The sequence below is a fragment of the Thunnus thynnus genome, chromosome 8 (assembly GCF_963924715.1).
Source record: "Thunnus thynnus chromosome 8, fThuThy2.1, whole genome shotgun sequence".
NCBI lineage: Eukaryota > Metazoa > Chordata > Actinopteri > Scombriformes > Scombridae > Thunnus > Thunnus thynnus.
The window spans coordinates 22,541,296-22,567,623 of record NC_089524.1 but is presented as its reverse complement, the minus strand read 5'-3'; the positions used below and the strand labels follow the sequence as shown (position 1 = coordinate 22,567,623).

Genomic DNA, 26,328 nt, shown 5'->3' with positions numbered 1-26,328 from the left:
ATGATGACTGCTCCCATTCAGATTGTTGTGTTATCATTTACATATATTCTAGGCTATTGATACATTATCAATAATAATAATAATTTTATTTAACGTTGTAGCTCTATTCATTTTCATATAAATCTAGTTCATGTACTCTTGGACTGTTTAACATATATTAACAGTATATTACGTCACATTTGATTTAATCACGTTTTATATGTAAAATCTCAATCTGGAGGGTAACTATTGACCACAGCTGTTAAATAATGAGTGTAGTGAAGTATAAAGTACCATTAAATGGAAATACGAGCATTTAAGTACACTCAAGTACAATTCAGTAAATGTACTTAGTTACATTCCACCATATGATATATGATATTATATTGTGTTTCATAAAGTATTAGTAGAGTTTTACTCAAAATCTCACTTCACCTGCGGCAACTTTCCTCTATAATTGGTAGAACAATTAACAGTACAGAAAGTGTGTAGTGCTGTTTTCATTTCTGACACTGTGTTTCTCTCTCGCTCTGTGTGTGTGTGTGTGTGTGTGTGTGTGTGTGTGTGTGTGTGTGTGTGTGTGTGTGTGTGTGTGTGTGTGTGTGTTAATGACATGTGGCTGTGTGGGAGAACAAGGGAGGAGCAAACAGTATGAACCTGAGTGTTGTAGCTGCCTGCTGCAGCTCCAGAGCCGCACTGACTTTAACTGCAGGAAGCAAACCTCGTGTCTCCTACAACAGCCTGCAGTCAGTTTGGTGTCCTGACTTTCACTGGAAGAACCAACATTTGGTCTGAAAACAGCCGCTGGAGAGTGAAGCTGCGCAGTAACTCTTCCTAACTTCACCTCTGTCTGCTCCTCGCGTCTTTGGAAAGTCGGAAAGGACAGACAGGGAGGAAAAGAGCAGGAAAAACAGCTCTAAAAAAAAGCATGTTTACCTTCATGTGTCTCCTCCTTCTTCCACATGTGTTGCTCTCCTCGACAAGTAAGTACCAAACTTTAGTTACCTGACAGACTGACACAACATAGCGCACTAATTACCACGTTTGTGTCGGTTCAGATCGCAGCAGGAGGAGGTACGATATAAATGTATCACCTCCTGTATTTAGACTGACAGCAGCTGTCTCAAAAACTAGGTGTTAAGTTATAAAGTAAAGCTTAAGTTTTAAATCAGTTTTTTCACATAATTCACAGTATTTCACATCGAAATCAGCGTAAGGAGGAAAGAAACAAGGCGACTAGTTGGTTTACAGGTTTCACCATCCCAGCTGTTATTATCGCCCCATCTATAATGATTATAATAGATATGCAGCTGAACACTGATAAGTAACCACAGAAATTTCAACTATGTTCCAATTTTAGTAAGCAATATGAATAAAACCTTCTATCACCGTATATGTAATTTATATCACAATATTGATATATATTATAATATGGTATTATTTCTGGAAAATCAATTTAGATACTGTTTATGGATAAAATAACCAGACAATTATAAGATTTTTTTTCTAATTCAGTGAATAGAATACCTACAAGTAAAAAAACTTGATCAAATTGATGCAAAAATCATAAAAATCCAGTATTGCCCACAATCACCTAAAACATCCAGAAATGTTAAAAGGGATAACTATCAAACTATGACAGTAGACAGATTTATATTTTCTCATCACCAAACCCTCATGCTTATTTATTTGAGGAACCTTGTTGAATATTCTGAAAAAGTTGGTGAAACTTTTGATTGGATCAGACTCTGACCAACTAATGAAATGGTGTCAACAAAAACTCAAATTATAGTTTAACTGTAGCGTTTTCACTGAAATAAATCCAAATGCAGTGACACCACAGCAATCATTAGGTGTGATTTTGCACCTAATGTTGGATTGAAGTGAGATGGTGATGAAGCTGATGAGACAAATTGAAATAAACAGTGTTCATCCGTGCTGTCGCGTGAAGGAAATGTGAGAAAGATAATGATACTCCAAGTTATTACCTTGCACAGACTGGGAGACTGATCTGCAGGTAGCTTCTTCATGTGTGGATGTTGGTTATTATTCTTATTTACATATATTTCATACTTAACATTATGTTTTACAGTGAATCTCACTCACTTCGGCCCAAAGGTCAATCCTCATGTGTCTTACAGGCAGATGTCACATCGCATTAGATGCTACTGAATCCGCTGAGGCTGGAAACAACGTAGCGGCACATATGTTAGAAAGCTTGTCCACCGCCCACCTGCAGCACGGTTAATAAAACTCTACACATTAACCCTCGTATCTCTGTGAAGGAGCCTAGTGGTAACATTCAAACACACAGCAGAGAGTTATTTGATCATGGGCATCAGTCATAAAGGCAAACTTTTAAACTCTAAGAGGGGGACTAGTATGGAAAAGCATTCAAGGATTTTACCGACAAACCAGGGTGACCTTTCTAAGTGATCCTACTAAGGCTCCATAAATCCACTTCATTACTGGGTCATAAATATGTGTTGCTACTCCTCCTCACATACAAACACAAAAAAGTTTCCATGCAGTTGGCAAGAGATTTGGAATCAAATGATTTCTTGTAGGAAACTTTGCCATTTCACCTCTAGGTCCACTGCTAGTGTGTTGTTCTCAGTGTTGAACCAAATGCAGACAAACAGCTTCCCAGGATCTAATACATGATGTTATTGAGAAAAGTCTAATCAATGAAAGTTAAAGGATGAGAGGAAGCTAAAAACCTAAAATGTAAATAAAAATGCACCATGGTGTTGTTAGAAAAAGTTACTTTTTGGCTTTAATGACCTTTAGATTTTTGTTAATAGTATCTTCAAAATTATATATAATGAAACCTGATATACAGGTAAATTGGAGAATGAAATTTTAAAAAAGTACTCTGCATGCAGTAATTTTATTAAAGAAGCAATGTTTCAGCATAGACAATCATCAGGCATAAATACACACAATACAACAGAAACACAGACTGCAAAAAACAACAACTTTACAGTCAATAAATGGTCAAATTAGTACATAAACAATTAGTTGTCAATCTGTATAATTATTAGCAAAAATCAAGCAAAAATGCTAAAATATTTTCAGGATTTTGGACATTTGGTAAGACAAAACAAGTGACTTCAAACTTTACTTTAACTAATGGAATTTACTGGAAGCCTGACGAGAAAGTAAAGGCACATTAGAAGAGGAAGAAGGGCTTTTTGATGTTGGCATGGCTTAAAAGAGTGTGTGTGTGTGTGTGTGTGTGTGTGTGTGTGTGTATGTGTGTGTGTCCATCACCCAGAGGTGGCAGTGATCTCCCCGCAGGATCCCGTCCTGCGTATCGGCTCCAGCCTGACAGCCAGGTGTGCGCTGAGCCCTGAACTCGGCCTCCACGCCAGCACGTTGTACTGGACGCTGAACGGGATGCGTCTGTCCAGCAGCACCTACAGCGTGGTGAGCTCTGACATTCTGAGCGTCACCCTTCACAGCCTCAACGGCTCCCAGCAGCAGTCTGGAGACAACCTGGTGTGTCACGGAGCAGATGGACACGTCCTGGCCGGTTCTTGTCTCTATGTGGGCAGTAAGTGGAGGCTTTTCTGTCTGTGCAGAGTCCTATAATTTACTGGTTATTATAGTATTATATTACTGGTTCAGTATTGTTTTTACTGCCAGTGGAATTACCATTGTTGAAAACTTTTTAAACGTATCATGTGCTTTTAAAAAAAAAGAAAAAGGTTTTAAAAAATATTTATCGGTCAATATGCTTGGAAAATGAAAAGATATCATGTATTTTTAGCTTTAAATTAATCTATTGTTTGAAAATGTAATAGTTGTAGTTTCTTAAACATACTGCAAAGAAGCATGCTGCCTTTCCTTTTTTGTCCCTTCTCATCCCCACAGTCATCATGAGCACATCACTCACAACTATAACATTAAATTTAGTTAACCCAAAACCCAGATGATATCAACTTTCTAACTCAAAGTCCGAGGTAAGATCAAGGTAAATGTACAAGGACACACATACACAGCCTGTGAATGACTGGGCTGAAATTATGCTATTGAGGATCTATGAGTTAACAAAAATAAAGATGAGTTAATATCTCAATTATTTCAGTCTATTATAATCATTTAAATCAAGAAATGTAAAAAATTATGCTTCCAACTGTTATTGCCCTCATTATAGTAACAAATATGCAATTCCATACTGAAATTAAAATGAAAGTTATTTCAACTTTCTATTTGACTTCTCTTTACATTTCACTGCATTCAAATTCAATATGTGGACGCCAATTATTTGAAAAGCTTTTTGTCTCTTTTAAAATTAGTTTTTTCATATGGTTTCTGTTTTGTTTTGGTTTTTCTTTTCTCTCTCTCTAACCAGTGCCTCCAGAAAAGCCGGTCAATTTAACGTGTTGGTCGCGCAACACAAAGGACTTGAGCTGCAAGTGGAGCCCGGGGGGGCGGGGTGAGACCCACATCCGAACCAAATACACCCTCAAGTACAAATTGAGGTGAGCGCCCCAGACCTGCTGCAGCTCACAGGTGATCACCTCGTCCAACACCAATCAGGTAGACTAGCAGCTAATGTGCAGCATAAAGTTCACCATCTGCAACACATGCTACACTCAGAGGCTGCAGTATGCTGTTATGTTTCGGTACTAACTGTTAAAAAATTAAAAAGAATAGTTAGTCTGCCTTTTTGGAAAACAAAACAAACAAACATCAAGAGTCTGTTATGGTCATGGTGCTTGCTATGCTTTCTGTCCAGGTGGTATGGGAGAGAAAAGGAGTGTGAAAATTACAGCACAGGGAAGCAGCGTAACTCCTGCTACATCCCCCACAACCTCGCCCTCTTCACCCCATATGAGGTCTGGGTGGAGGCAGCCAATCAGCTGGGCTCCGCCACCTCTGACATCACCACCCTGGACATCCTAGATGTAGGTGAGTAAGTGTGATGACATTTTTCCTTATATTGACTCCTGGAGGTTAATTAACAAAATCTCATAGTCTCTCCTCTCCTCTCTTCTATTTGTTTGTCTGCAGATCTCCTGCATATGGCTAACACACTCCTTTGGGGGAGGGGGGATTTATTTTTATGATCTGCTCCCTCCACCCACCACTGTAACAGCATTATGAGTTCAGGCTGCAACTCTCAAAGATAAAATGTTTCATTGTAAAAGTTAACATCACAGCAGATGCCTCTTAGGTAATGCCTTCACAAGTTTCACAGCAAGAAATTCAGGTTGTGATGTACGAGCAATAACAGGTAATCTTTATAGTGTCTCCAGCCCTAATGTAATAGCGTAGGCTTGTGGCCTCCAGAGCGCCACATTTTGAAAGCAATGTTCATTGTCTGTGACTGAGCATCCTCTCCCTCCATTCATCGTCACTGCGCACTGGAGTAGCAGATAAGTTGGAGGCTGTGAGTGAGTTGGAGGAGAAGGAGGAGCGATGCCATATGTATGATGCATTACGCTGCCTCAACAAGAGAAACAATAAGCTCAGTGAATACTTTTCCTGGCTTGATTTTCTCATCTCCTTCGAGCGGAACTCAGTAGAGCAAATAAAGTACATCAGCTGACAAACGGTGTCACACACCAGCAGTAAAAGCAGTGACGGTTAAAAGCATTTACAAGACATTTTATTAACTTCTCTTCCTTCCTTTGTCTGTCACGCCACTTTATCTCTCCCTTTATCTTTTTCTCCGTCAAAGCACTTGATTTGTTTGCAGCCTTTATTGCAGTGGGTAAAAGTTTTATTTAATGCTGACTGCTGGTACAACGTGCTCTCAACAGGAAGTAGAGAATGACCTGGACAAAAGCCTTTCACTCTGCTGAAGGGGAGAGGGACACACAACTTAATGAAAGTTAGCCAACAGTTTTAATTTGTCAAGTGAATATCTCTATATTGAAATCAAAATGCTTAAAGCTAGCTTCCTTGGATGGCCTATTGGTTAAAAAATCCACTTTAAAAAAAATAAAAAAATAAAAATATATATTATATTTAAATGTCCCAGTCACTCATTTACAGCAAAAAATACATGGTACATAAAATTCTGGGAGGCTGCGTTGGTAAGGATTAGATCATATGTGTAATGACATATGTGGGGTCTTTCTAGGATGGGGGGATTTGGGTAGAAGTACCTATTTATTTTATAACATTTATTCTCTTATGCACATATGTACTTAACAGAATTTTGCCTTTTGTTTATTGACTTTTTGTGTTTCTTTCATGTACAGTTAGCAAGTATTTGTGTCATGTTTGAGTGTCTGAGGTCTGAGAAAGCTTTTAAATATGCTCTGCTTACAGGATCACTTTTTTCTTTGGGAATACAGGTGAAGGGACATGATTCATGCATGGAGTAGTTTCTCACACCAGAGGGGTTGCTAATTAGCAGCCAGTTGTAAGGCTAGTGAAACTAGATGGTGGCGGTACAACAGATCAGGCCATGACATTCAAATGAAACTGCCTATTAGGCCAATGGGGCCAACTATTGTAGCTTAGCCTCAGCAGATGCAAGATGTAAGGCTTGATTAAGCAGCTGAGTATCTGCAACTAGTGGAGCTACATAAGCAGGGATGGTGGCTGGACTACTGAGTGTCAGTCAAATGAAACTGCCTGTCAAGCCAATGGGGCCAGCAATTATAGCTTAGCTGAAGCAAATACAATATAGATACAAGGCTGAGTCAAGCTGCTTATTATCTGCTCTTTGCTTGTGTGTGTGTGATTCAAAGGCAATTTAAAGGTATGTTAGAGGACGTTGTCGCCTGTCAGAGGCCTCAGTAGATTCCTGTGGAGCCTAATCTCAAGTAAAAGGATAATTTAACATCAAAACTGAGCTGTCATAGAAATGCTCACCCAACCTTTGGCACATTTCATTATGTGTATTGATAACTAACTACTGAAAATATTTGGAATAGATGCTGATTGTTTTTTCGTCACATTAAATCTGGGTAAAGTCCAAATAAACCTTTGGCACAGAATGAATGAGTGAATTAACAGTAGGGAGCATCTGATCTTCACCTTAAGTATGATAGAAACAATATTTACTGTACAGTACTAGAAAAAATGTCCATATGTGTAGTATGTGCTTGTATGTAACCCATTACATGTGTCATTGAAAGATCCAGTTCCTCTATAATTACTGTGTCCATGTCATCACAAGTACTTCAACCATAATGAATGTACTTGACCAGCCCAAAAGCAAGTATTTTAATGAACTGTGTCCCTTTTTCTATTTTAAGTTATAAAACAATAAATAATTTATTGCAAAAAAGTTCACTACTTCACTACTAAATACCATCTTGACTAAAATTATATACAGTATTATCACAATTAAGTTTTAATGTTGTTCTGAAATACAATATTTCTGTTATTTTCATCATAAATTCTAACTGACCTCTCTATGTTTTCAAATAAGAGAGAAGCATTGATTAAACAAATATAATAGCAAGACAAAACAAAAGAGTAATCTTCAAAGTAACAGAAACCAAGAACTGATAATACAGATGAATGTTGACTTTCTTCCCTTCAAAAATGGACATAAAAAAATGACCTTGTACACAAAACAGACAGCTGTTAGTTGGTGCAGCACTGATCATCCTCACCATGTTTTATTGAAGAAGAATGATGCAGGATGATGTTTGTCTGCACAATATTCACCGAGTTTCATCTCTAGAGGTCACTCGGGCCTCCTGAATCCTCACTTTATATACTTTACATCTGCTGTACACAAACTGTAAATGCTTGTCCTTTCCAGTGACCACAGACCCTCCTGCCAACGTGCAGGCGAGTCGTGTTGGCGACCTCGAGGACCAGCTGACGGTCCGCTGGGCCAGCCCCCCCGAACTCAAGGACATCCTGTTCCAGGCCAAATATCAGATTCGCTACAGACTGGAAGACAGCACCGAATGGAAGGTGGTCCACACACACACTTCCACACAAAGCCCACACACACTCTTCTGTGGGAATATTTGCAGCACAGATTTATCCATTACACGATGATCATAAAACGTTTCTCCTACTCTATCTGCTGCTTCTTCATTGTGCTTTCAATGCAAATCTTAATCATGAGTAAAAAAAAACCCCGACTGCAGGTGACTCATTGCTGGTAAATCTTGAAACCAAATTTTGATCCAAAAGTGCAGCAGCAGAGCTTTTAGAAACAGTTTCTTTGAAGTTTTCTGGCCACAGCTTCTTTATATTTGTTCTCTGGCATGTGTATACATGCAGTATGTGGTATATGCAGTATGTGTATTCACTATTGAATGAAAAGATAAGGGAAATGATATTGAAACACATTTAAATCCTTGAAGCCGCTCTTATCCAGACTACATTCAAAATGAAAGCTGAACAAAGTTAGAAAAAGTGATTATAAAAACGAAAAAATAAAAACATTGAGCATAGATGCAGCAAATATCTCTGTTCAGTAGGTGTAGAGGAGGATTTTGATTCTACTACTACAACATACAAGCACCATTTCAGTACATCCTCTTTTTCATTTTGCTCCCTCTCCCAGGTGGTGGATGATGTTGGTAACCAAACGTCATGTCGTCTGGCAGGCCTTCGTTCCGGGACTGTCTATTTTGTCCAGGTGAGGTGTAACCCAGTGGGCATCTATGGCTCCAGGAAGGCTGGCATCTGGAGTGACTGGAGCCACCCGACCGCTGCCTCCACACCCAGCAGTGGTGAGTACATTGCAGAGGACAACACATTAGAAATTTCTTGGTATACCTTAAGATGAGTCACCCTTTTCGGGTAAGATTTACAGGATTTTGCTATATGGGTTCAAGGCAAATGCAAATAATCACTGAAATTTTAATTTAACTAAACAATGCCTGTCTTCTGGACAGCCGAGACTAAATCCACCGAATGTTTAAAAGTATACTGAAGTCTTTCCTTTCAAAGACTGTCTCATGGCTTAAATGGCTTTTAAATGCTTCCCGCACATCACAAATCTTGACCATCCGTTCCTTTCTAATAATCAACCTTTCATTGCCAATTAAAGCCAGAAAAACAATGTCCTTATCCTTGATTCAACATCCTGAACAAGCAGATCCAAACCGCATGTGACCCAAGAGAAGCCAAAACATCAGTACGCTAGATACCTTGATAGAGATCTCTCAGCAGAGGATTAGAAGGAACTGCAAAGAGCCAGGGGGACATTTGATAGATTTTTGTCGTTGGCTTCAAAGATTGATCAAGTTAGAAAGCTGGTGCCGTGCCACAAACAGGGCCTATAAAGCTTGAGTGGAAGCAGGTTTGGGACCAGGAGGAGCAGATAATGAGTTACATAGGTTATGTGGTATTTACTCCCTAGAGGGAGGAAGTCGTTATCAGGCTCTGTTGTTTGCCATAAAGAATTGATTGTGGCAGACTTATGACTTTCAATAGCCTCCCCTTACCCAGAAAGCCAAGTATGGTATATCACCTCCACAGTTTAGGACATTAAACTGAGAAATATCTCTCTTTATATGACACTGTTGCCCAGTTTACATCTCGTTTTGGGAAATTAAGCAACATGAATCATCATAAATGTTCAATGAATGCAACTGAATGTTTCCTAGAAGCCTTCGTACGAAGAGACATGCCGAATATTTCTATATTAAATTACTTTTTAATAGTACGCCAGAGCATTATTTTAGTGCGAGAAAACCAATTTTAGGAGGAGACACTAGAAAAATGTCCCACTATCTGTGCTACTAAAACACTTTGAGCTCTGGTAAGTTGTGATAGGTGTTTCTCATTATTTGTAATATTTCATAGGTTAAGTAATTATTGGATTCATGCTAGCAGCTCTGTGAAGCTGTACTTATGGGCACAGTGATGTTTTGAGGTTAAAGCATGTTAACATGGTGAAGTTTAGCTGGTAGAGTGTTCACCATTTTCGCCATCTTAGTTTAGCATGTTAGTATGCTAACACTTGCTAATTAGCAATAAACACACAGCAGCTGAGGCTGTGGAAGAGCAGTTAAAACAAAACAATACAGTGGTTTTATCACACTAAATATGAGCACTAATTTTCAAAACAATAATACTGTAAAGTTAACAAAGAATGACAAAGAATGTCGTGAGGGACTTAATACACAGGAGGAGTTAAATCAAGCCATTAGCTCTTTTGAAAAAGGTGAAAGTCTGGGAGCTGATGGCTTTTATCAAACCTCCTATGAGTCTGTTAAAACACTTAATATCTTAAAATGGTCATATAGAAAAAATAGTCTCACTATTGTTAAAACAAGATTCATGTGGAAGGTATAAGGATCAAACTATATTAAAGAATTGGAGGCCAATTACACTACAATGTAACGATGCAAAAATATTAGCTAATGTCTTGGAAACAGATTTTAAAGAGTACTACCAAATATTATTCATCCAGATTCTTACAAGGACATTCTATCAGTGACAATATCAGACAAATAGTCAAAATAATTGAATATTATGGTTTAATGAAAAGGCCAGCTTTCTTTTTTTTCACTGACTTTGAAATAGCATTTGATCAAGTACGTTTGGATTTCATTTATAAATGTTTAGGACATTTTATCTTCAGAGATTCATTAAGTTGGATAAAAGTTAATGTATAGTAACTTTTGCTGTTGCTGTTTTTCTGAAACAATTATGCAGTACAGAGGTCTAAAACAAGGATGTCCACTTTATGTATATCTATTTATTATAGCAATAGAAATTCTTGCTCAAAAAGTAAGACTGAATAACAAACCAAAAAGTTTGAGAATAAATAGTTAGGAATCAAAAATTTCAATGTATGTGGATGATGTAAATTTTCAAATTCAGCCAAATGATGCATCTTTTACTGCATTAGTTAAAGTGCTAAATAACTTTTCAGTTCTTTCCGGACTGAAACCTAACTGTGATAAATGTACTGTGTTGTGAATTGTGTCTCCGAAGGAAACACATTTTGAGCTCTGTGGTGATCTGACATTAAAATGGTCGGATGGCCCAATAGATGTCCCAGATATACATATCCCTAAAAACATGGAACACATTACAAATAAAAAACTTTGATAGAAAGCTACATATAGTTGACAGAAAATTAAAAGTTTGGAGACTGACTAATTTAACTTTATATGGAAAAATAAGAGTGATAAATTATTTAGTAATTCCTCAGTTTATCATGTCATGTCATTACCATTGACTGAAGAGCTGTTTAAAAATTATGAACAGATCGTGTTCAGTTTCTTATGGGGTGGTAAACCGAACAATATTAAAGAAAGAAAGTTTGTCTATACAATAATTACAAACATGGTGGATTTAAATCGTTAAATCTTAAAGCAGTCAACTTTGCATTACAAACATCCCTTATACCTAAATTTATTTGTAGTCCGCAGTGTTTCTCAGCAAAGTTATTGATGTCCATTCATCCTCTGTTCTATAAAGAACTTGATCATTACCTTCACTTAACTGCTTTCACTTTATTATATTAAAGAAAAAGTTATTTCCACAATTATCAGGTTTTTTGGAAGAGGTCATAGCTGGTTTCAATACCAATATCATCAACCAGAATCCTGTTATGAAATCCAAAGCCAAGAGTTATGAGTTAGAAATATATAGTTTAAGGATGAGCCTTTGTTTATCGATTTTAATGTTTGAAAAAGAGACATTAAAAATATTATTTATATCATGTTTTATGATAATCTTCTAGTAGTACACAGTAATATTTGTGACATTCTTACATATAATCAACTGTGAGCAGCTATACCACAGACCTGGAAAAGGAAACTATCATTATGTGTAAAACAAATGGCATGTTGCCCCTGTATTAAGAATACAACATGGATGAACAAAAGAAAAATAAACAAAAAACATGTTATACATGCATCTCAAAAAAATATCTGCTGCACCAGTAGCTATTCAGTCAAAATGGGAGGATTTGTTAGACATCGGAGGAAGTTTCTTCAGGCATTTACACAACTAATTTGATGTCTCCACTAGAATTTTACAACTAATCTACAGATGCTTGACTTATGTAGATCAGATCAGGAGTCTGATCTTCATTTATTTGGGTTTTCAAATTTTAACCACAATGTTTGGTGATTTAAGGGATGAAGAACAAGGAAGAGCAATTAAACACTCAAAACGTTTCAAAATGTTTCAGAAGTATCAGTGGGTTCTTGAAAAGGATGTTAATAGGAATAAAGAACAGAATTTAATTTTTAAATGTAGGTGGGATGCTTTGAGTCAGGGTGAAAGCTGGAGTCAAAGAAAAAGAAAAAAATAGTATGTGGATATGTATATGAATATTTGTGCATGTATATATGTGAAGTGTATATGTTTGTGTGTAGATATAGCTATATGTGTGTGCATATATGTATGTGCATATATGGGTTCAGTTGTATATATATGGATATGAATCTGTTGCTGTTTGACCCAGTGTAGTAATAATAATAATAATAATAATAATAATAATAATAATAATAATAATAATAATAATAATAATAATAATAAAAGCAACTGAGGTTGAGGGGAACGTCGTTAGTCTGGCAGGTATTTTGTCATAAAACCAAAGTATTGGGCAAATTGAGATTTAGATGAAAAGTCAGGGGATCAACGAAGTGATTAAAATTCATCCTGAGGGAGACATGAATGTGTCAACAAGATTTCATGGCACTTCCTCTAATACTTGTTGAGACATTTCACTCAAAATCACAAATGTAAACCTCATGGTGGCGCCACATGAAAAGTCAGAGGATCACCAGAGTCATTAGACTTTATTCTCTGTGGACCATGAATTTACAACATTTCATGGCAGTCATCAAGTATTTGTCGAGCTACTTCAGTCTGACTGACTAACCAACGTTGGCATCCATCTATCCACACTTCTAGCACAGCTAAAAACAGCTTAGTACATACTGTATTTTGAAAATGAACACTAAGACAATTAAAACATACAAAAAAACAATAATAACAAACTGCACAGCCAAATAGATTAATCAGAACCTAAAAGAAGGGAAATTACTTGCATTTATTAAAAGAGCGAAGGTTTCTTCTACTGTACTTCTATTGTTTTTAGGGGTTTGTGTCTATTTTTCTTTAAATGTTATTTTCAGTGTTTACTAAATGCTGACTGTATTTATTCAGTTATTGGAAAAAGTGCCAGATAAAGAAAAGACCACATCTATGCTGCCACATTACCTGGTAAGCAGCCTGTGTGTGCTTGCACCCCTCAATGTACTGACACTTGTCCTAACTGTAACCTTGGCGCTGTCTTCTCTTCCTCCCTCCCCTCCTCTCTCCCTCCTTTGTCTCTCCTCCCCTCCACCCTCCTTTTCTTCTCCCAGAGCGGCTGCAGAGTGGCTCATGTGATCCTAAGCCCGGTGAGCAGAACTCCACCCTGCGGCGGGAACTCAAGCAGTTCTTCGGCTGGGTCCGCAAGCACGCGTCTGGCTGCAGCGGCATGTCAATCAAACTGTACGATCAGTGGAGGGTGTGGCTGCAGAAATCGCACAGAACGCGCAACCAGGTAGGTAAGCAGAACCTCTCTCTTATTTCATTATCTCTGCTGAGCCCGTCTCAGAAACACACACACACACACACACACACACACACACATACACACACACACAGAAACATCACAAGCAGCCACTGCTGCATCAATGTCCTGAACTGAATTTCTGACCCTGCCTTTGTTATGCCATGTGGTCAACATTTTTACAAACACAAAGAGGACAGATTTCTCTTGAGCTGGCTGGCTCTGTGAAGTTTCAGTCCGTACTTTATGATCAGGTAAAATATGTGGTTTTTACTTTACTGGCCCAGAAGTGGAAGCATAAAATATGCTCTCAGTCATGCACTCAGATTTTATTACATATTTTGACTTCTGCTCTTCAGCTGATGACCACAACAAAGAGAAATGAACATGTAAATGTAATTAACAGCCCACTGTAATGTTTTCCTTTCATATTTTGTTTTGTCTCGGCATGAGTGGGCCCTTTCACAAAAATAACTTCAAATGGCCAAATGGCACGCAGAGCCCCGCCATCTTCTGTGTGTTTATGTGACTTTGTGAAGAGTTCAGATCCTTGCTGCTCTCAGTCCTTGAACTCACAGAAACCTGCAGCACTCTACCTGACTCAATTAGCTCAGCAGTCTCCTTTTTCTTTTTTTTTTCTTTTTTTTTTTTGCTTAATAGGGCACATGCTGTCACCTGAATAATGTCTTTGCTCACGAAGCGTGACAGGTTCCCATTGATTACCTTGAGAGAGAGAGAGGTAGCAGGGGGCTGGGAGAGATACACAGAGAATAAGAAAGAGATGATGCAAAGAGAGAAAAGTGCCTGCCAGACAGAGCAATTAACATCTTTATGCTGATTATGCATTACATAGTTTGGTTTTTTTTCATTGAATTGTCCCAGTGTCAACCATCTGGTTTTGCCTTTTTTTCAGATTCTACCAGACGATAATTCATAGCGCAGCCACTCGGCACCTGTGTGGTGTTTTAATTCAAGAACAGCATCAAGAAACACTGACGGATAACTGGCCATAATGGTCCCAGTCGTGTGAGAGGTCTAACGCCCTGGCTGACGTTTGATCATGCAGTCTTAACTTGAGTTTAAAGGACCCAGGTGGAAGATAACTGTGAGTGAGACAATGCAGCCTTTTACTGTCATTTCCGCTGACCAGACGTGTTCGATCTGTTTGCACAAACACAAATATTAAAGCCCACAGTAACTGCACTTTTATTCTTTTATTCTTATTAAAAGTTATGGTAACAGTTTAGACTTAAGAGAAGATAAGTAAATATCAAAATGGCAACAAAGAATTATGCAGGCATCAGAAAAAATATAGTGTATTTCAGTGACAGTGGGAGTTTGAAAGATATCTTTCAAGGTATTTTTGTAAAGCAATCATTTCCTCTTTTAAAACTCTAAGAAAATGTATCAATATCCCCACTTATATTATTGTTATAAACATATTACTGTCAGCAAACAGTTCAGAGAGAAATAAATGACTCACTGATGAGCAGCTTAGACAGTAATCAGACATCACGTGGTCTAAAAATGTTATTATGTATCATCCAGTTAGTAAAATTGAGATATTTCTAGACTGCAGAACTACTTTGGTTGGATCACTGATTGAATCCCCACAACATAAAGTCTCACTATATGTAAAATGTACATAATTTCCTGTATCTATTTGTTTTAAGACAATTTGATACTGTTTATATTTTTGTAACTGCATATTTAAAGAGCGTTGATTTCTCTAAGTTATATTCTTTGACTATCAATAATGTCTGAAAAATACCGTGTCTTGTGTATAGAGCAGTAAAGAGTGAAAAAATGTCTTGGAAAGTGTCTTTATTATTTAAAAAATACAATGTATCATGTAAACAAAGATCGCTGGATGAGCTTCTTAGATATTTACACATTTTATCATCATAATTCATTACAACAAAAGCAGCGTTTTGTTTCGTTTTTTTGCTGAGGCATGCATTTACACAAACACATGACTACAGATAAAACACACACACACACACACATAGCCAGAATGTGAAAAGCCCCCCTGGGTGGAATAAGACTGCAGCAGCGAGCAGGGTGGAGCCAGAGGGGGGATCGATAAGTGCAGCTGAAGAGTCCAAGATGGAAGTTGCAGCAGAGCTGAGTCGATCTGTCAGCCCCGCTGTCTGCTGATGTGAGAGGGCGGCTGCAGGCCTCCCGGGACCCGCCTGTCAGTCACACTCCTCAGAGTCATACTTAAAGTCCTGCATGATCTCACTCAGAGCCTCTTTGTTCTTGATGATGCTGAACGGGATGGGGAGGGGGGAGGGGGGAGCACAAAAAACACAGAACTGCATTAGTTATTGTGGTACAGAAACATCTTTGACAGTTTATTTTCCAACCAAATAAAATTACAATGGTAACAAAGAGAAGTCTGTTCATTTAGAAAGACACAGGAGGCGTATAAGCCCCCCGAGTGGTTCTGCAGCCGGCAGCGGGTTGATGGTGAGTGAGTGAATGGGTCAGTGGGGAGCTAACGCAGTAAACGGAGGGGTGGTAATAGCTGCTCTTACTCGTGCTTGATCTCCTGAATCTTTTCTTGACAGCCTTCGTCCTCCGGGTGATCCTGGGCCCGCTGCCTGGCCAGCTGCAGCTTGGCTGTCTGTTAAGAAGGCACGTCAGATAAGATTTATGCAAACCATTCATCAGCAGAGGATGGAGGAGAGACAGGGGATGAACTCTTGAGATAATAGAAGCTTTGTAACATTACTGGCAGAGAGGAGGCTGAGTTAATATTACAGAAGAGTTTAAAATTACAGTGTAATGTGACTGTTCAAGAATGTGGGGAGCCGAAGCTGTAACATTTTAAAACCAGTCTGACCGGATCAAACACGATGAGAGTCACACACACACACACAGCTTTTAAGTCACAAACATTTGAGCATCGCTGAAGTGAATAAGAGGTTTCTGCCTAATCTGCACAAAAGACTAAGAATATTAAGAGTATTACAAAAGAGTTTTAACAATATTACTTATCAGAGGCGTAATACAGTTCTACTGCTGGAGTCGTATTAATAAAAAGTGTATTACAGTTACAGTCAAAAGTGACTACAGTTTTTCCAGCCTGAGTATATTTGCTGCCCTGTCCTGTCCTGTGAAGAAATTATGCAATGTTTTGAATAATAATTCTGCCTCCTTGTGGTGAAATTGTAGAACTGTATAAAAGTAGAAATATCATAACCTGTATGTAAACTTTGATTATATGAAAGTAATTTTAAAAATCACATGTAATGTGGATCTTTTAAAAATCTCAGGTATGGAGGCTTGGAGATTGCAAATGCGTATAAAGCAATTAATTCATATTTAATAATGCAATAAACTAATTTATTTATTCATTTACAAATGAAAATAATTATGTGGATATTAAGCTAATTATTTCGTTTATAGACTGCAATCAAATCAATTCACAAAGTCCACATTTTTTTATAATAAATAATGTATTTGATTAACCTGTTTGATCTGATTGTTTTACTCAGTTATTTATAGTTCCTTTTGAATTTGACCTCTTATTGGTGGATTAATATATTCATAATATGTAAAATCTTAACTATTAAACTTCATATCAATCAACTAATTGCTTCACAACTGTGTGCAAGTCACTGAAGTTTATCTGTACTAATATATTTGTGTGTATCAGTAGACTCTATTTAATATCTGCCAATAACATCACCTTGACATCTATATTCAGGACAATCAGTATAAACACTTCAATAAAGGTGTCAGAGCAGCTATGATACTATGTCCACCATCCTGCATCAGATGCTATGTGCTGCTGAATCAAAAGTAATGTCACACATTTATTATTATATGTAATGTTTCGATCAAAAGTAGTAGCTGCTGTCTCTTGTTTACTAGTTTCCTCCTCAGCTTCAAGACCTAATAGAAGAAAAAAAACATACAAATAAAGTTTTTTTTGTACCAGTTCGAGCTTTTGCTTCTCTTTGTTCTGTAGCTTTTCAATGTGCTCTGAGAGGTCTGGCCTGTCAAACTCGTGGTGCAGCTTCCCCTTGATCTCCAGCACTTCCTTGGAGATGCCGCAGAAGGCCTGCGTTATCTCATGGACCAGCTGCCTGTAGTGGTCGAAGTCATAATGGGGCCCTGTCCTCAAGTAGGCCTCATGTCCTCTGGAAGATAGTCGGCATCCAAGAACAGCACCAATTTAAAGAAAAAAGAAAAAAAAAAAAAGAGCAGAAATGTAAAAGGCCCACAATTCAGATTTCTATCTCTATGCTTTCAACCAGATCAATGATCCCTGGAAACAGTTTGTATGTATTTGCAATAACAGAAGCATGATACAGTAAGTCAGCACTAATATACACAAACTTACTCTTCAAAGAGCTGATACGTCTCTACTCGCTCTGACTGAAGGTGATAAAACCTCTGGATCAGAGTTTTAAAGTCTGTGGGGACCTACAGGGAGGAATCACATTAAAGAAAGTTATAAAAACATGCATATTATTAGGTATAAATAACTCATTTGTTTTAGTCCAGTAGTAATAAACATTGTCTGGTTACAGCTTGACACTCTTTTTCTATTCTATTATGAATAGTATTGAATAGTATATAAACAAAACATGTTAGTTTGTTCATTTATTTTTTGGCTGTTTGCCTCATTAAGTAAGCAATTTTTTTAAGGTTTCACATTGGGATTTTGGGCATTTCTCATTATTTTGACAATTTAAAGTTATACTGATCTTTAAAAAGGAATTGTTAATGATACATTACTTTAAGCCTGACTGGCTCTAATCAGTTTTTATGGGGAAAATAAACAGGTCTGTCATCAGCCTCATTTGCTTTACAATAACGTTAGAGGAAGCTGTAAACAGTAACTACTGTAGTTTCCAACTAACCCTGACCATAACAGTTGAAGTTACCATTAGCTTAGCTTAAGTTAGCATGTGGGCCAGTTTTGAGCCTCTCAGACAGTTAATTAGTTATCTGCAGTATAAAATATCATATTCTTACCATCATAGCCTGCCGGAAAATACTGCCGATAAGTTTCCAGAGCTTATAATGTTGACATGTTTATTCTACAAGTTCAACACGCTGTTTTCTTCCTCAATGTGAATCAGCAGCAGGCTGCATCGTCTCACACCCGGAAATGACGACACAGCACGTTTTACAGGAGTCGGCTTCGAAATAAAAGCTCCCATACAACAACTACAACATGACATCAGTGCTCTCCACGTTTCATGACATTAGTTTAAACTTTGGGTTTATTATCAGTCTTAGTAAGATATATACATTTTCTTCTTTGTGAATTGATTGATTGATTGATTGATTGATTGATTGACTGATTGATTGATTGATTGATTGATTGATTGATTGATTGATTGATTGATTGATTGATTGACAAAATCAAATATTACAATGTTTTTGACCAAATACCTCAATATCATAAATGTGACAATATTGTAGGGATGACTATTGGTGCTTTCACAAAAATATTTACATAATGAGATTTTTGATAAATAATCATCGGTAATTTGGATATAATGACTAAGTGGCTAAAGGCAAATAATAAAACAGCTAGAACAGTCTGGTGAGTTCAGAAAATGACATCACTTTACTGTAATGCAGCCTTTAAAACCAGGAAAATACAACATTTATGCCATATCATGACATTACAATATCCAAAATCTAAGATGATATCTACTCTCATATCACAATATGGATATAATATCGATATATTGCCCAGCCCTATGTGTGACGGTTTTGCAGATTAACCCAGAGCAGCTGGAGTCTTAAAAACCTTTATACAGATCAATAAAGAGACTGTATTCACAATATGGTCAAACCATAGCCGGATTAACATGCCAGGGGGTCCTGTGAGAAAAATAAGATGCTGGGTCCCACTGCAGTTGTTCTATGCTGGAATATTACAAGTTTTTTGTAGGCCTATGGTAATTTGAACACAAATGAATTTAGGACTATGCACCATGTAAACACAGTATCATCTTAAAACTTGATTTTGACATATAGGGCACCTCTTCAAGCCCCAATATCAGGTACAATAATAAAGCAGGACCCAACTTAAGGCCCTTATGCCAGCTAATGTTGTGCTTTAATAATGCATGTACCTTATCTCCAAACAAAATAAACCTGGGGCTTATGGGGCCCCAAGGCAGGCGCCTGTTGGTAATCTAGTCTTAAGTCCAAACGCCTTGCCAGTAAAGAGGACTTCTCTGTGTCTCTAGAGTATTTAATAAATGCAATTGTGGCTAAATGTTGCTTTTGCATCTAAACTAGGCTCCCAGCTTGCCATAGGTACCCAAAAATAATGCAGAGTGCAAACTTTAAAACAGCTGGTAGTGCTATATTTGTGCCATTAAGTCAAATAGTAGTAAATATCTCACACTTTAGAGGTAAAGTGTGATGTCAGTACCCTTCAGATATTTCAATAAAAAAAATCCTATAAAAGCATTTTAAGGTAATCAGTAATATATTGCTAGTATTTTTGAGTGCTATAATTATAACCTGTAAGGGGGAGGGGGAGGGGGGGTAGAAAGTTTGTGCCAGTTTTATTTTGAAATTGTCATAATAACCCATCAAAGGATCCTCTACAAGATTAAGAACACACTATTTCTTACTATTTGATTACAGAATGTGTAATATTAAAATGTATACATAATATACCATGGAGTGATGTTTTATAAGCACATCATTTGGGCCAAATAACCTCAAAGATCATTCCTGATATGTGTCAAACTCTACCTGTTGCTTCTTATCTTGCAGCCCCATTAAAAGGATTTACACCTCAGCCACTGCATGGGGGCTTGTAATCTGCTGCTTGTCTGCTTTGTGTTTATGCGATTAGAAAGCATTATTCCAATATGGAGGAAGGAGGTCGCAAAGCTACTACTGTGCAGACGCGGGCACTCCTACGCCTTCAGTCTCCCTCCGCCGTTCATTGGTCCATTCAGCAGCTTCAGCACCACGCAGACTGAACAGCGACACTCGGCCGTGCAGCTTTCACCGAATGAGGATGCCGCGCGGCGTACGCTGCGCTTCACGGTTACTACACTGTTTATCTGATTTTTTAGCCCTACTGCCATCCTTATATCAGTCTATGACAGATGTTTACACTCGGTGTCTTTGCAGCTCGTTATTTCCCTCGTTTTGATCGTGAACAACCCGCCTGTGTCGTCTAACTCTGCGAGAGGAAGCTGTTTTTCCGCGTCCCAGATGCTCGGACTCGCTGGTTTTGTTTGTTTCACCGGGTTTCCTTCCCGTAGAGTCGGCAGGCATGACGGACTGTGAAGCCGCCGCTCAGGTTATAGGCAGCAGCAGCAGCAGCAGCAGCATCTCATGTACAGTGCCGCATCAACAAGCACCGCCGCCCGACCACCGGGTCCCCCTGCCGGCGCCCCGGTGTCCGCCGGTCCCCCGACGCCTGTTGTGACATGACAGCTCGGGGAAGAAAGAAGAGGATCAAAGGTTACGGGCAGCAGGCGCGTGGGTTCAAGCAGGAGCGCAGACCGGTCGGATCCTCCAGGAGAGGGCACACCGACACAGACAGTCTGAAGGAGAGGATAAAATCATCAAAAATTCATGTGATACTTTATTAATCCCCGGCAGGGTGTTTCTCTTCTGGCGTGCAGCCTCCAGAGGGGTCAGACCACTGGGTCAACCACTGGTCGATGTGCTCACACTTCAGCAAGGCGGGTGCCAGCTGACACAGAGGTCCTGGATCCTGGTCTCACTGGACCCAGCTGCCCCCCCCCCCCCCCCCCCCCCCCCTCTCTCGCACTCCTCCTGTTACTCCACTGAAGCCTTATTTTGATTCTGATTTGGGGCCTGGAGCGTGGTAGCACCCACCTTTGCCTTACAGTGTCATCTGATGCACGGCCTCATAGTGTTGATACTGGTCGAGTCCCAGTCAGCAGTGCTGTTTCCCAGGCCTGTCAGGCTCACTTGGCTCCTCCTGACCATCACCTTCACCTGCACAGCCATGGGCTGCATCCAGAGCATAGCCTGTAACAAGTCACGCATCAAACGGGAGAACATCGTTGTGTACGACCTGTCCGCCACCATAGACCACTGCCCGACTGTCATTGAGGAGAACTCGCCCATAGTGCTTCGCTACAAGACTCCTTATTTCAAAGCCTCGGCGCGGATTGTGATGCCCCCCATTCCGCGCAATGAGACATGGGTGGTGGGCTGGATCCAGGCGTGCACCCAGATGGAATTTTACAACACTTATGGAGACGTCGGCATGTGAGTTCACACCTCTGTCACCTGGGTCCCCATTAAACCCCCTGTGACGTGCTTTCAGATACAAACATTGGTTGTGCGTGCGGGTTTGCATGCACCTTATAGCCTGTAAGGGGTCCTTGCTTGTACATCACTCTTGTGTGTTTCACAGAGGAGCATTTGTGCACGCAGCAGGTTAACTGTGCTTGTCAGCCTCCTTCATTCAAACGCCCACCGACAGATTCTGTTCCTGTGACTTTGGCACCTAAATAGAAAAGCTGCTATTAGAGGAGCTAAACAACAGTTGCTGCTCTCACACTCAAATTGTGCCCACGGAGACATGTCCTCCCCCACACCCCCAACACACACACACACACACACACACACACACACACACACACACACACACACACACACACACACACACACACACACACAATCTGGAAGGCATAGAGGGGGTGTTTTAATCCTGCTGGGTTTAGGAGGTGGGTGGGTGTAGGGGTGAGAGGATGGGGCCTGGGGTGGGCTGTCATCAGATTGGTCATGAAAGCACAACAAATAGATGGAAAGGGGCCACCAGATGACAAAACTGTTGGGCACAACAAAGAGATGATGACAATCCGCTGACATACTGAACCACTAGAAAGCATTTACAGGCTGCTGTTGTGTTGTCACTGCAAGCTTGTGTTTGGATAAGAATGTCAAGCATTTCACAATAGTTTCCTTTTGTTACTTCTGTGATTTTTCTAGTAAGGAAAAAAAACTTTTTTATAGCTTAGAGACACATATACGCTGTATATGCCAGCCATCAAAAAAGTCACCCTACTACCAAAATACGAAATAGAAGAACTGCTACCACTCTCAGATTGACTGCAGATCAGATATTAATGTTTTCTGATGCTATAATAGTTTGCAGATACTGTCCCATCTCAAGGTGTCCAAGGTGACATCTTCAAATGATGGTTGATTTGGTCGACCAACAGTCCAAAACCCGGAAAAGTATTAAATTAAATTAAATTTACAATGTTATAAAAGATGAAAACAGCTGCTGCTTACATGTGTGTAGCAGGAATCAGTAAATGTTTGTTTTTTTTGCTTGATAAATAACTGAAACAGTTAATAGATAATTGTAATAACTTGTAATTGTAAAAATCGTAAATTGTTGTGAATTAATATTCTGGTGATTTACTGATCAAGTAATCAGCTAATTGCTTCTGCATGTGACAAGATTTGTGTATATCAGGAGTTCATTTTAATGATGTAAGAAAATCACAAAATGCATATTTTTAAATAAATAAATCAAATTTTTCAATCATGTATAAGAATATACAGTACCGGCAGTTTATTTGGGTAAAAATGACTAATTTGGGCCTTTAAAAAGTAACCTCATAGCAGCTGAAAATCTTGTTTTTGCTGACCTCCACTAGTTTAACTTCTCACCTTGCGGTGTATTTCAGGGTGTGTCAGTACACCGTGACATCACTGTTGGATGCAGTTACATGTACAACAGAGTACCTAAAAACTTTCAACCAAAGAAGGCTTTAAAACACTGCTTTGCAGTCTGGTATGATGTTTCTCGTTATAAAAGGACAAAGTGGTAATATTCTATATTTTTGCTACTGTCAACAAATCCTGTGAAAAGACCAAAACCAACAAGGCATTCATCCGTCTCTCAATACTTTCCCACTCTCACAGATTTTCTGTGGTACTGAACCCCAAACCATTTTTTCCTACTAAAGATATAAATCCTTAAAAAAAAGAAAGAATATATAGTTTCATTTTTAAAAGAGGCCAGTTTCCTTAAACAGGTGGGTACTGTAGTTTTTCACAAACGTTACTCAAACAGGAGTAAATAATGAATGTCATTGTAACTAATCTCCACTGTGGATTGATATTAGTATAGCTCACAGTAATAGAGGTCACCCGGTGCAAGGATGTGGTTCATTGACGTGTTTTTAATAGTTTCTGGAGAACAATGAAGGTCTATGGTAGAGACAATACTCCATTAATTTCATGTGATTTGTTGACACTAAGAAAAATATAGAATATAAACAGCACACAGTTATTCGGTATCTCTCTGGTTCCAGTCTTACACTTTCTGTCTCCGTCCAGGTCGAGCTGGGAGCTGCCTCAGCTGCGAGAAGGCCTGGTGAGGGCCATCAGCGACTCGGACGGTGTGAGCTACCCCTGGTACGGAAACACAACAGAGACTGTCACCATAGTAGGCCCCACCTCCAAGCCATCCCGTTTCATCGTTAGTATGAATGACAATTTTTACCCAAGTGTCACCTGGGCTGTGCCGGTCAGTGAATCCAACACGCCCTTACTGACTAACATCAAAAGGGACCAGAGCTTCACCACCTGGCTGGTGGCGCTCAACACCACGTCCAGGGAAAAGATCTTGCTCCACACCATCAAGTGGAGGATGAGGGTTGATATCGCGGTGGATCCGTCCCTGCCTCTGGGCTCCAGGGCCAGGTTGGTGGGCCGGGTGCACCAGGACCAGCCGCGGGTGCTGACCCGCATGGAGCCCATCCCCACTAACGCCATGGGGAGGCCCAATGCCAACGACGCCCAGGTTCTGATGTGGAGGCCGAGGAGAGGGCCTCCGCTCGTCGTCATACCACCCAAGTAGAGCGTTCACACCATCTGATTGGCCGTTTGGAATATTACATCATAGTGAGCCACTTTCACGGGGAAACGGCGAACAGAAAAATCAGATGAAAAGACAAAAGCAGATTTATGAGCAGACTTGTACGAACTGTCGATGGCACAAGATCAGAGTTGCAGTCTTTTGCGTGTAATATCATTGAGGGGACAAATGCCTTAATTCCCCACCGCTGCCTTTGATGATCCAGAAAGTATGTTGGTCTCTACTTCTGGTGCTGTTGAGCTATTGAGTGTTCAGGCCTTTACTCCAGCCCAGCACAACTGAGCAAAATGTTGTTTAACTTTGAAAAAATGCCATCAGTGCTGGGATGTAACGCAAACCTGTGCTGTAGCTACTCAGGCCCAGAGAAAAAAAAAGATCAAGCCTAAATAGAGACCCTGTTTTAAAAAGGTTCTTCAGCCTTAATGATGATATAATACCGGCCTGCTCTGTACTGTACAGTGAAGTGCTGTGTAAGAGTGCAAACAAGGAAAGCTGACGGTGTTTGTGTGTCATGCAGGTCCGAGGAGGACGACACTGCTTCGGGGTTTATTCTTCACAGACGGAGATGACTATAATATCAACTGAAATGTTACTGGATGATGTGCTTTTAGAGATGATGTGAGTGTGGGTGTGCAGGTGTGTATGTGTTTGTGGTTGTGTGTTTTCTATAATGGAGCCCCCGGGTCGGGTCCAGGCTTGCTGCTTTGTCCACACTAGACTGCCTCACACACACAGACAGACGGGGGGCCTCGTTTGTGATTGTGATACATCGTAGGGTCGTTTTAAAGAATGATTTTTGAAAAAAAAAAAACGAAAAAAAAAACATAGATATTCAACATACATGCATCCTCAGAGGTACTTTGCTTTTGACATATCACAGGAAATGTAGAAACCACTTGGATTTGGTCTTACAGTATGCACACACACTCACACATGAAGCCCTGCAGCAGCCTTTCTTTAAAAATCACAAACGGCCAGTTCATCCAGCTGCAGAGCTTCTCCCTCCCTGCCTTTTGAAAGCCAGTGATGCCTGTGTTAATGACAGCCTTCTATAGTAAAAAACAGGATTTTGTCTTTCCATCGTCCCATCTAATTGGAGTTGTGAGGTGAAGAAGCAAGGTTACTTTATTTTACGAGTAATAAAAGGAACCTGCCCTCCGTGGCTGTGACAGGACAAACAGAGCTACTTTATCCAGTCAGTATGTGTTGTTTAAGAACAAAGATTGTACTGAAAAAGGAGCTGTATTTGTGCTAGAAAACTTAAAGGATCAGTTCACCCAAATTACAAAAACATCATACTGTTTAACAGTATCCATATTGTGGGTTTTATCTGTCCGGCGTCTTTGCTGTCAGTGAGATTAATGCCTCCAACCCAATACAATGGAGGTGAATGAAATTTCTTTACTTACACAGCTTTGGAAAAACACTTTTAAACAAGACTTTGCTCTAATCTGCAGTATGGTCCTGTATGTCACAGTTCAGGACATTAAACTGAGAAACATTTCCCTTTACACAACATTCCCATCTTGTTTTGGAAAATTAAGCAACATCAATCATCATGAATGTTCACTGAGCAACTCTGTGTTTACTAGAAGCTTTTATAGTCTGAGATATGCAGAATTTCTCAACATTAAATTGCTTTTTAGTAATACACCAGAATTTTAGGAAACGACTGATATTAGAAAAACTGTCACTTCTCTCCTACTAAAAAACTTTGAACTCTGGTAGAGGAGTACTGATGAGCATTTGTCAACATTTTTGACAATTTATAGGGTCAGCAATTACTGGATAAATAAAACTAAAAAACTAAGAGTCTACAGCCATTGTGAGGTTGTACTTAGCCAAATGCTAACATCAGCATGTCAACATGCTCATAGTGACAATGCTAACATGCTGATATCAAGTATGTTTACCATGTTTACCATCTTAGTGTTACCATGCTAACAAAATCCAAAATATTGGACATATTAAAATTTGGATGGATGGATATATGCACCAAAATGGATGACAACCCAAGACA

The 26,328-nt window shown here is 39.3% G+C and overlaps 3 protein-coding genes across 4 annotated transcripts; 2 read left to right on the top strand and 1 right to left on the bottom strand.

Annotated features, from left to right (window-relative positions):
* The first annotated feature begins 630 nt into the window (after window positions 1-630).
* Window positions 631-15,247, top strand: crlf1b (cytokine receptor-like factor 1b). Of its 2 annotated transcripts, none has more exons than XM_067597229.1 (8): window positions 631-962; window positions 3,257-3,535; window positions 4,337-4,466; window positions 4,724-4,896; window positions 7,715-7,872; window positions 8,474-8,642; window positions 13,248-13,429; window positions 14,352-15,247. In XM_067597229.1, exons 1-8 carry the CDS (start codon window positions 908-910, stop codon window positions 14,373-14,375), a joined length of 1,170 nt encoding a protein of 389 aa, XP_067453330.1. In that variant the 5' UTR covers window positions 631-907; the 3' UTR covers window positions 14,376-15,247. The 2 variants fall into 2 exon arrangements, with proteins under 2 accessions (XP_067453330.1, XP_067453331.1); XM_067597230.1 differs by having other exon boundaries at window positions 13,248-13,433.
* Window positions 15,248-18,584, bottom strand: rex1bd (required for excision 1-B domain containing). Its single transcript, XM_067597231.1, has 5 exons — window positions 18,428-18,584; window positions 17,790-17,872; window positions 17,382-17,586; window positions 15,976-16,064; window positions 15,248-15,706 (listed from the first exon to the last, which is right to left on the bottom strand). The coding sequence occupies exons 1-5, from the start codon at window positions 18,431-18,433 to the stop codon at window positions 15,634-15,636; spliced, it is 456 nt and encodes a 151-aa protein (XP_067453332.1). The 5' UTR covers window positions 18,434-18,584; the 3' UTR covers window positions 15,248-15,633.
* A 2,616-nt stretch (window positions 18,585-21,200) lies between these two features.
* On the top strand, window positions 21,201-25,098 carry fam78bb (family with sequence similarity 78 member Bb). The gene is made up of 2 exons (XM_067597227.1): window positions 21,201-21,679; window positions 23,768-25,098. The coding sequence occupies exons 1-2, from the start codon at window positions 21,303-21,305 to the stop codon at window positions 24,288-24,290; spliced, it is 900 nt and encodes a 299-aa protein (XP_067453328.1). The 5' UTR covers window positions 21,201-21,302; the 3' UTR covers window positions 24,291-25,098.
* Window positions 25,099-26,328: the final 1,230 nt, after the last annotated feature.